This window comes from Sturnira hondurensis, unplaced genomic scaffold, assembly GCF_014824575.4.
Source record: "Sturnira hondurensis isolate 20B ecotype Veracruz unplaced genomic scaffold, ASM1482457v3 Scaffold0000880, whole genome shotgun sequence".
NCBI classification, from domain to species: Eukaryota; Metazoa; Chordata; class Mammalia; order Chiroptera; family Phyllostomidae; genus Sturnira; species Sturnira hondurensis.
In genome coordinates, this window is record NW_028073511.1 from 9,921,464 (window position 1) to 9,933,464 (window position 12,001).

Here is a 12,001-nt window from a genome sequence, read left to right on the forward strand (position 1 = left end):
CTCTCTTCTGTGAACGGAGCAACCTAATGAGAATTTTGTCCCCAATAATGCTCTTTGCTTCATAGGTCTTCTAGACATCCACTAGACCATGTACACACGCATGCAAGCACACAAACATGCCTGTTTTTAATGGAACAATGTTGTCAGGCTCCTGGGTCCAGTTATGACCTTCTTCCCTGACAGTGACCCAGAACATATCCTGAGATTTCATTCTGCAAGTGGTGTGTTGCTGTGATCACAAACCTTCCTGGTAAACTGTGGTCATGGGGGTAATGTTGGGAAGCATTTTTTAAAAGTTAGACTATAATCTGTGTCACATTTCCTTGTAGATATTTAGCATAGGAAGCTTTTTTGGGGTCCCACAGACAATTGTCATAATTGAAGTGAAATTTGGTTTCTTCTGCCTCTTTCTTATATGTATTATGACTAAAGAGCACATTTAAGGAAAAAATCTTGAAGCTGAGAACAAATACCAGGTACCAGGCTCTCAAGGCAGCCACGTACTCATACACTTCACCAATTTGTTTAATGTTCAGATTCACTGACATTTACATCTTTATTTGAAATGAGTGAGGCGATATCCTCTATAATTTATGAATTAAGCCTTGTGAGTAATCAGTGCTGATTCCATATCTTGTTAAATTAAGGACACACAAGTTTTCTTCCCCCTGCTTTACAAATGTGTATAGATACAGCAATGAAACAATAAGACACTTAAAACCACTCACAGATAAGCAATATTTACCTTGCAATGAGTGACACTGGATCCTTTGCTTGCTTTGTAGATTATTTTAATGATTGATTCAAGATAAAAGTAAAGAAGTGAAGAAGGTTCGTTTATGTAAGTTGTATAGGGAAGACAAACATCGGGCTTGTCGGAGATGTAAGAAAGCAGGGGAAGGCGTTAAAGAGAACAAGAGGGGCCCAGCTGTGCCTGAGCTGAATCATGTCAACCAAAGAACTCTAAATCACAAAGCTCAAACATGGAGCAGGTGTTGAACTAGACCTTTCACTGCAGGAGTAAGAAAATTTTAAAACAATGTTACTTCAGGATGTGCCAAGACAGGAGTGGGTGGAATGGATACAAATATCTGATGCCCATATATGATTAGTGAAGAATTAGGATCTCAAGTATAATTAAAACCAAGTGAAATTCAGCAGAAGCTACTGAGGCAAATTAAGGTAAAAGATACAAACCACTGGACATTTCCTCAGCATTACGTTCTAGTTGAAACCACAGACACAACTGGCTTTGCACAGCAGTTTAACTGACTGGTGGCCGCATCCGGGCACATGCTTTAGCATTTCACAGTTAGTGTACTCATAGATACACAGTTAGTGTATCTCTGTGTTACAAAGACAACTGGCTTTGCACAGCAGTTTAACTGATTGGTGGCCGCATCCGGGCACATGCTTTAGCATTTCACAGTTAGTGTACTCATCATAGTAGATGCAGGGGTTAGCTGGAAAGAAAGACATGGTTACACAACATTACTCTAAAGAGATTATCTCCTTAAAGATATAAACATAAATTTATTAATAACTAATACTTTTTATTATCATGAGCTAATAAAATTAGAATAGAAAACAGGTAAGGAGGCTGTTATTTTAAAAAAGAATATGAAACTATGGTTTGTAACTAAACAGATTTCCCTAATCACAATTCTTTTTGGTAGGACATATCTAAGTAGATTAGAGATGAATCATCTTTATCAATTTGAATGTCATTTTGAAACCATCAACATCATACACTATATATAATAAAGTGCTAAAAGTGTTACTTATTCGTTGTAGTCTGTTTATTTGATGCTGTACCATTTAATAGGTGAGGCAATGCTTTGGATTATTAAAATTAATATACACCCATATATGCTAGGGTTTATTTCTGGGCTCTCTGTTCTAATTCCATGGGCACATGTCTGTCTTAAACCACTATGACACTGATTACTATAGCTTTGTAGTTAATTTTGAAATCAGAAAGTGAAAGTCATCTAGCATTGTTTTTTAATGAAAAAATTAATATGTAGCCAATTAAAAATTACATAAAATCCACATATAGAATGCCCACATTTCTCAAATAACCTCTTTACCCAGAGAACTTTATTTAAAAAAATGTAGTGGGTTCTATCCTACAAACAGGCATATATATACATCAATATTTATTTAGATAAATTATCGATCATTATCTCTTTGTCTTCTGCTATGTAATATTTTAGAAAAATATAATGTGATGAATTTTTTTATGTAACATGTTTTTTCTTTGACTTGTCTAAGGTGTTTTCATTCATATTTTTTCTTTTATTCTTTACTCTCCTTAGTTTTTTTTGAGCTATAACTGCTATATAACATTGTATTAGTTTAAGGTATACAACACAATAATTATATATATATGGATACTATATATATACTATATAAATGTATACATATATTTACTATATATTCTAAATATAAATATTATATATGTATATGTATATACACACACATTATATAGCAAGTTGTCTTTATCCATTTATCTGTCAATAGGCTGATTGTTGTTTCCATGACCTGGCTATTGGTAACAACAATAAACATGAGGGTGCAGATATCTTTTTGAGCTAGTGTTTTCCGTTTCTTTGGATGAATAAATAGGAGTAGAGTTGGTGGATCATATGACAGTTCCATTTTCAATTTTTTGAGGAAGTTCCATACCATTTGCCACAGTGACTGCACCAGTTTACATTCCCATCAACAGAGTACAAGGGGGTCCCTCTTCTCCATTTTGCATCACTTGTTACCTCTTGTCTTTTCCATAATAGTCATTCTAACAGGTGTGAGGGAAAAACTCATTGTGGTTTTGATTTGCATTTCTCTGATGATTAGTGATGATGAGTGTCTTTTATGTGTCTGATAGGAAAGAGGATNTGTCAATAGACTGATTGTTGTTTCCATGACCTGGCTATTGGTAACAACAATAAACACGAGGGTGCAGATATCTTTTTGAGCTAGTGTTTTCCGTTTCTTTGGATGAATAAATAGGAGTAGAGTTGGTGGATCATATGACAGTTCCATTTTCAATTTTTTGAGGAAGTTCCATACCATTTGCCACAGTGACTGCACCAGTTTACATTCCCATCAACAGAGTACAAGGGGGTCCCTCTTCTCCATTTTGCATCACTTGTTACCTCTTGTCTTTTCCATAATAATCATTCTAACAGGTGTGAGGGAAAAACTCATTGTGGTTTTGATTTGCATTTCTCTGATGATTAGTGATGATGAGTGTCTTTTATGTGTCTGATAGGAAAGAGGATCAGCGGGTTAAGGGTAGTCACTGTCTTCTTTGGAAAGGTATCTATTTAGTTCCTCTGCCCATTTTTAAATTGGATTGTTTGGAATTTTTGCTGTTGAGTCATATGAGTTCCTTACATATTTTGGATATTAACCCTAATTCAGATATATGATTTGCCAGTATTTTCTCCCATTTCTAAGGTTTTTTTTTTCCATTCTGATAGCTTTCTTTAAGATGCAGAAGCTTTTTAGTTTGAGGTAGTACTACACGTTTATTTTTGCTTTTGTTGCTTTTGCTTTGGGTATTAAATTTTAAAACTCATTCCCAAGACTGATATCAAGGAGATTTCCCTCATGTTTTATTTTATGGATTTTATGATTTCAGGTTTCATGTTCAAGTTTTTAATCTACATTGAGTTAGTTTTGTATATGGTGTAAGATAGTGATCCTATTTCACTCTTTTTCCTGAGGCTCTCTAGTTTTCCCAGCACCATATATTGAAGAGACTATCCTTTCCCTGTGTAGTCTCTTCGGACTACTTGGCTCCTGTATGTACTTGGCTCCTTTGTCGTAAATTAATTGACTACATATGCATTGGTCTACTTCTGGCCTTTATCTTCTGCCCTATTGATCTGTGTTTCTATTTTTATGTCAATACCATACTGCTCTGATGACTAAAGTTTTATTATAGTTTGAAATCACAAGTGTGATACCTTCAGCTTTATTCTTTTTTCTCAAGGTTGTTTTGACCACTTGAGGTCCTTTGTGGTTTCATGCAAATTTTCTGACTAATAGGTCTATTTCTATGAAAAAAATGCCAATAGAATTTTGATAAGGATTGTATTCAGTATGTAAATAACTTTGGACAAAATGTACATTTTAGCAATATTAATTCTAACAATCCATGAGTATGTAATATATTTTTATTTGTTTATATCTTCTTCAATTTCTTCATCAATATATAATACTTTACAGTGCATAGATTTTTTACATTCTTAGTTATATTTATCCTTAGGTATTTTTTTTATTTTTGACATAATTATAATTAGGATTGTTTTTTAAATTTTTTTCTGATAGTGTGTTATTTGTGTATATAAACACAACTAATTTTTATATATTGATTTTGTATCCTAAAACTTTTTTGAATTCAATTATGAATTCTGGCAATTTTGGTACAGTTGTTAAAATTTTCTATACACAATATCATACCATCTGTACTTAAAACGTTTTACATCTACACGCCATAATAAGGTCAAGTGAGCAGGGAAATCATAGAGCAGCAAGAAATGTGAGAACACTGGTAACTTGAAAGCACTATGTCTAATTTAAGGGCTGGAGTGAGAGAGCCCACAAATCTTTTATCACACATAGAAAAATTTTACTTATGTTAATATTTTATCTAGGTTGCCCCTGTTAGGGTCTTTAAAATTTAGGGTGGACACTTGATTTAGACCTACACATTCTAATTCCCATTCTAATAGATTTAATCAATGGTCTAGGTCACTTGTGGTAGAAATGGAAATCAAATAATGTTGATCTTTCCTGTTAAACGATTGAAATAAAAGTTGTAGGAAAGTGCAATATTAATAAATGTTTGACTTAAAGGACTCGTGACACCTGAGTCAACAGTCACCATTAAACAAACTAGCATGCAAAACTTACTACAAAGGCCATCGTCACAGTTATTCGGACAGGCTTCACATGGAGTCCCCACATTGTAAGGTATAGTCTTTCTTTCAGGTTCATTTCCCCTTAAAAAAACAGTGGTCTAATAAAATTGATGTTTGAAAAAGACATATGAAATATACTCACTATTTACAATCTATTTAAAATACAATTTTTGAAAACCACTTGTATATAACAATGATAATCTTTAAGACGGGTTTGATATTTCTAGACTTACAAAGAGGATAATTCATCTCTTTAAATGTACAACTGGCAAATGTGGTGCCCTCAGAATACTTTGAGGCAGTTTGTGTCTCTTTATACAGTCAAGTCCTAAGTAGCAGAGCAGCTTGAGAGCCATTTTTAACAGGAAACTTTTCTGTATACCCATAAGAACTTGATGAACAGTCATGAAAAATTACATGTTCTTAACAACACTAACAAACGTTTTGGGTCAAGATGGCAGGATAGGAAGATATGGCTCACCTCTTCTCACAACCATATCAAAATTATGACTAAAATATAGAATAGCCACTATTTAAAACTGTAAGAAATTGAGTTGAATGAAAGTCTGACAACTACAGAATTAATGAGACCACACCCATCAAGGCTGAGATGGCAAGCTGGAGCCATATCTGAGACTCCATCAACCTGGCTAGCCCTGTTTGACTTGCCTTGCAGACCCCCAGACTCTGTCCCACCCCATTTACAGGCCCACCCAAGTTGCATTTCCATATAAATAGCTGGTGTTGGCTCATGCTTCACAACTTCTTAAATCCTATCAAACAAGCAACAGCTGGCCTCAGAGGACCCACAGCCTTCCATTAAAAGCAACCGAAAGCCTAGAACTAAAGCCTAGATTCACAGTTTGGCTTCACTTGGAAATCTCCAAGCCCAGTACAAGTAGCAGTTAGCTCAGATTTCTTTATAGCTCAGGAAGGGTGGACCCAAGCAAAACACAGGTGAGGGCTGATCTTGGCCTGCACCACCTGAGAAATTCCAGGGCCATTGCAACCAGGGGACAGCTACAGACCATTTTAGGGTACCACCACCCAGCCCTGCACAGCTGATCCTCCAGGGAGGGTGGATGTTGGTGGTAAGTGGTTCCAGCCAAACCTTGCTATTGATTGGCCTGGGTAAATCCCTCTCATTGATCTGCTAACAGTAACCAAGGCTCAACTACAAGAAGAAGGTATACTCAGCCCACAGAAAGGCCGTACCTCAAGTACACAGCTTGGTGATAGGTGAGGTTGTGCCATTGGACCCTGCAGGACACCCACCACTTTAGGCAGCACTACCAAGACACAGAGTCAAGGCAGCTCTACCTAATATGTAGAAACAAACACAGGGAGGCTGCCAAAACAAGGAGACAAGGAAACATGGCCCAAATGAAAGAACAGATCAAAACTCCAGAAAAAAAGCTAAACAAAATGGAGATAAACAATATATCAAATATTTCTGGGTGGGCTTGTGTACATTCTAGGACCCTGTGGGTCTCTCCAGTGAATTCTCCTATGAGGCTGGGAGTGTTTCCTGCTACCACCACAACCCCAACAGGGGTTTTCAATCAGAGGTTTGAGGTTTTATTCCTCCACACTGGAACCCTGGGTTGCATGTCTTGTCTCACTTCCCAGTTGTTCCTCCCAGTTTATCTGTATGTAAATGTAGGACCACCTGGTCCTCAATCCACTGCCTTGCTGGGCCCTCCAGCTGCAGCCTTGCCACAAGTCCTCTCCACTTTGCTGCCCATCTCTGCCCCTTCTGTGGTCTGGTTGAATGTTTCTTCTTTAACTCCTTGGTTGTTGGACTTCCATACAGTTCAATTTTCTGTTAGTTCTGTGTTGTTTTTTTTTTTTAATTTGTGGTTGTCCTTCTTTGGTTGTGCAAGAAGGCAGTATGTCTACTTATGCCTCTATCTTTTCTGGAAGTCACCAAACCATTATTATATAAAATGTTTAGAGACTTAGTTAAGAAAAAGATCAAAACTATGAAAAATAAAATGGCAAAAATTACAAATCTATGAAGAGTTAAATCTAAAAAAAAACAAATTAAGCAAACAAGAAGAACAGAGACAAAATCATGAATATGAGGGGCATTCAAGGGTTGCCAGGTAGGAGTGGGATGTGTGGGAATGAGTGAAGAGGTGAAGGGATTAAGAAGTACAATAAGTAGTTAGAGAATAGCCATGGGGATGTAAGGTATAGTATAGGGAATGGAATGGACAAAGAAATTATATGCATGAGCTATGGACATAATCAGTGATGAGGGGATTGTCTGAGGGAGTGCAGGATGCTGGGCGGAGGGGGCAAATCAGTACAAATGTAATAGCATCATCAGTTACATATTAAAATAAGAAACGTTTTAAGTGCATGGAGATGTTCTAATTTCATCTCACACTACATCATAAAAACTTGATACATGTGAGTGTCTTTTATAGAAACATACGATGTATTATAAAAAATAAAAGTACACCAGCATAGCTAAATGTAGAGCATTGCAGGAAAGAGTGCATAGGTAATACTTTCCAGTTCTCAGGTAGTTTGAAATTGCAGAGACAACAGGCTTACCCGCAGATATCTAATAACACAATGTGGATGATTTGTACTTAATATCACTTGAAAATAAAGTGAATGTTCTGGCTGAAATAATGTTCTAACCACAGTTTTTCTCTTTGATATTGAAATTATTAAAATTTTACCTCATAAAAGAAATTTATCACTTATTAAGGATTTTTGTTAGAACCATGTCAAAATTTTTTTGCCAAGAAAATTCTTCTATCACAACTCCATGCATTCTACTTTCTTTAATATTTTTAGAAGTTCACCACAGACCATCAACCCCTTCAAAGATTCAATGCAATGGATGTGGTATAAATGCAAGCAGCTCTTATTTTTCTCAGCATTACTAAAATCACAATCAATATTAGCTACTAAAATAAAGACATAATGAGACCAGAAAGAACTCATATAGAGCTATTATGTGAATATTGTATATAAACTGCATCTATAATGACTTTGGAGAACTCATTTAATGTGTAAGGGTGGTTGCAGGTGATCAGATAAATAATTTTCATTGGATCATAGTGAACATATTTTACTATGCTATACATGTGGGAGACAGTGGTAAAACACCATGGGGACAAAGAGCACCTACCCTTCACTGAAGCAATCAGACTATTCCTTTTAGGAACTTACACTAACAATGTTGAATACATAAATTTAATTTCTAAAGAAAAGAAATATACCAATAGTTACACTAAAAAGTTAAAAAGTTAAATACAAGAACACTTGGGTTTTTCTATTTATTCTTTATACTCTGCTGAATTTCTGACCTTGCATTATAAAAGTACTCTGCATTGTTGAAGTGGATATCATTTTTCTTTCTTCTTTTTTTTTTTTGCTTAAGCTAGTTTGAATCTGTCTCCCTTAACTACTATTACTTGAAATATCAATAATACATAGAAAGACTACTGGTAATTCTAAATTTGTACATTCTATTAGTAATATATAGATGTATTTAGAAAAATATGTTGTAAATAAAAGTGTGTGTGTGTGTGTGTGTGTGTGTGTTTGGTATTTTAGATAATGGCTAAATGACATTTTAGCTCTAAAGTTCTGCTTAACTGATATGAAACATTTATTTGATTTTTATTTTATGTTTGAGAAACTAGAATAAGGGAGGGGGATAAATTGCTAAAAGCGACATGAACCCAAACTGTATGATACATACTCATGACAATAGTGACAAACATAGAGATATTGAAATGTCATTTTTTTGCAGCATGGTGACACACCACAGCCAATGAGGTAGGAAGAAGCCCAAATCATCTGTAAATATAAAGAGATAATTTTATTAGTACCTTTATATTTTCCTAAATTATTATAATATGAATACTGTTATCTATGATTAAAAATAAACACCCTTGCCATTAGGTTACTTTGAGTACAGCTTATAAGGAAGTAACAATAACAGAAATATTTCCATGTGTCTAGTTAACACACCTACATATCACACTCAGTGGCCACCATTGATGGTGGCTCACTCTCTTCCTCCCAAGTCTATATGGAAAATCAGATAACATGATGAAAGTGGCTTGGTGATTATAGTAAAATCAAACCATGGGAGAAACTTTACGTAAGCATCAGTGAGTAGGCATAGTGCAGAGTAGTGAGTTGGAAGAATAACTCAGGTTCAAATTTTTATCTCTACCTCTTCCTGGTGGGACGCTATCTACCATGATATTACAGTTTTGTAGGACAATGTCCTTGTAATTAGGAAATACATGCTGACATATCAAAAATTAAGTGTCATGACATCACTAATTTACTTTCAAAGGGTTCCAAACAAATGGGTATTTTTATAGAGATATAAACAAATTTGACAAAATGTAAAGAATTTATGAATATAAGTAGGAATAGTATTTATTATACCCTTAGTGAATATGTTTTGTGTGCTTCAAATGCTTTGAAATAAAAAGCTGGGCAAAGAAGAGTGATGGGAGAAAGGTGATGGATTAGGAAGTTCCAAACCCTTATTTTCTCATGGATATAGTAAAACTAACTCCTACAGTTTGGCTAAATTAGCTTTCTAGAAGCTGTGTAAAGCTATCAAAGATTTATAGCAACCAAGTGAACACCAAATCAAGAAAAAGCTACAGTCAAAATGGTAGAAAAAATTTCAATAACTTTTTACTCTTCCTCGACATACTGTCTCCCTGCTTTCCGCAGCATGATTGGAAGGAGATGGTCTAGATTCTGTTTCCCCACTTGGACTGGAGGAAGCAGAGAGGACTTTATGTGTCATGATCTAACCTCCCATGTACTACCCCAAGGAATATTCCTGTTTGCCTAATTTAGAGTTCAGGTGATAATCTGTGGCATAGTTCAGATCCCAGGCCAGAAAAAGCCATGAGAAACAGGGGGCTTAGCTCATGAAAGCTGAAGAGGAACAACAAGCCTATGGACACTCGGGGCAAGAGATTATGTGTAATAAAATACAGAACATCTAAAGTGCCAAGAAGAAGGTGGGATGATAAATTGTGGAAAATTAAGACATCTAAAAGCCCCTATGCATTTGGGGGAATTTAAAAGAAAAATCAGGGACCTATTTTTGAAAAGAAAGCTGCTCAGAAAAATAACATCAAATGGCCTTTAAGTTTCAGCTTGGAGTGATGCCCAGTCTCAAAATATGCCCTGCTAGTTAATCGAGGTCTTTCCTAGCAGTTTGAAAAGACTGGGAGGTGTTTCTGTTTTTGTTCAAATGCCCTATTTTCAACAATAAAAAAATCACATGGTATATAAAGAAACAGAAAAACATGTCCCATTAAAAGGAACACAACAAATTATGGAAACCATCCCTCAGTATACACAGGCATTAGACTTACTACCCAAAGACTTTAAGACAACTGTCTTAAACATACTTAAAGAACTAAAAATAAAACAAAACAAAACACACAGACAAGAAACTAAACTAAGTCAGGGAAATAATATATAAACAAACTGAGAATGTCAACAAAAATTAAAATTATTTAAAAAACAGAACCATACAGAAATCCTGGAGTTGCAATAACTAAATTTAAAAATTTACTAGAAGTGATTAGTAACAGGTTTAAACAAGCAGAAGAAAACATCAACCAACTACAAAACAGGTCTTCTGGAATTATCGTACCTGACTAGCACAAAGATTAAGGAATGAGGAAAACTCAACAGATCATAGGGTATTTGTGGGACACCATTAAGTACACCAGTATATATATTCTGGAAGTCAAAAAAGATAATATAGAATAAAAGTAGTAGAGAGATTATTTGAAAAACATTGTTGTTTAATATTTCCCAAATTTGTGACAATACATGGGTCTACAAATCCAAGAAACTCAGAGATCTCTAAGATACATTACATTCAAACTGTCAAAACTAAATATTAAAAGAAAATCTTGAAAGCAGAAAAAAATAAAGTGACACATTATGTGCAGGAAGCTCCAGTGAAATGATGAGAGGATTTCTCAGTAGAAAACTTTCAGTACAGAAGACAATGAGGTGGCATATTTGAAGTTCTAGAAGAAAAAAAAACAGTGAACCAAGAAGTATATATCTTGCGAAAGTGCCATTCAAAAATGAGGGAGAAATTAAAAGATCCTCAGCAAAACAAAATTGGAAGGAGTTCATGGCCACTAGATCTGCCCCACCAAAAAATCTGAAAGGAATCCAGCAAGTGAAATAAAAAGAAACTAGACAGTAATTTGAAGACATAAAAATACAATGATCCTTAATTACATAAATATAGGCTGAAATATAAAAATGAAGATTATTATAATTTTGTTTTGTAGTGGCATTTTTAATTTTTTACAGGATTTATAGGATAAATGCATAAAAATAATAATAACTATCTTCATAGGTGTACAATGTAAGAAAATAATTTTTTAACAGTTACATAAGCAAGGTGCTGGAGCTGTAAATGAGTAGTTTTTGTATGCAATTCATTAAAAGTTTAACACAAATTATTATCATTTTAGAATATTACATATAACCCATGTGGTAACCAAATAGATAATATCTATGGTATATACACAAAGGGGAAAGAGAAGGGAATCAATATGCACCACTACAAAAAGTCCACTCAAACAACAAGCAAATAAAAGAGGTAGTAGTAGAGAAAGTGCGGGACAGAAAAGCAGAAAACAATTTACAAAATGATAAAATACATATAAAAAACACTCCAGCCAACAGCAATGGAATATACTTTTTGTCAAGTGCACTTGGAAAAGTCTCCAGGATAGACTATATGTTAGGCTACAAAACAAGTCTCAATACATTTAAAGTTTAAAATATAATGTAGTGCTGGAAATGCTATCTTGAGCAACTAGACAAGAAAGATAAATATATTCCAATATGGAAAGGAGAAAATAAAATTATCTCTGTACATAGATTGCATAATCTTATATGTAGAAAACTGACAATACCACAAAAATTATTAGAACTGATAAAAAATAAAGCAAATCTACAGAGTACAAAATTGTCACACAAAAGTCAATTGTGTTTCTATAGATTTGTGATAAACAACCTCAAAAAATTAA

General features: G+C 34.6%; 1 protein-coding gene across 1 annotated transcript in view; it reads right to left on the minus strand.

Moving 5' to 3' along the window:
• Positions 1-682: 682 nt before the first annotated feature.
• The window catches only part of CRISP1 (cysteine rich secretory protein 1), a 31,889-nt gene continuing 20,570 nt past the window's right edge, over positions 683-12,001 (minus strand). Inside the window, exons 6-9 of the mRNA XM_037056118.1 lie at positions 8,659-8,756; positions 4,927-5,015; positions 1,334-1,463; positions 683-1,246 (exon numbers count right to left, since the gene is read on the minus strand). Of these exons, the coding sequence (XP_036912013.1) occupies positions 1,336-1,463; positions 4,927-5,015; positions 8,659-8,756 (315 nt within the window). The 3' untranslated portion in view covers positions 683-1,246; positions 1,334-1,335. The remainder of the gene's footprint in view (positions 1,247-1,333; positions 1,464-4,926; positions 5,016-8,658; positions 8,757-12,001) is intronic.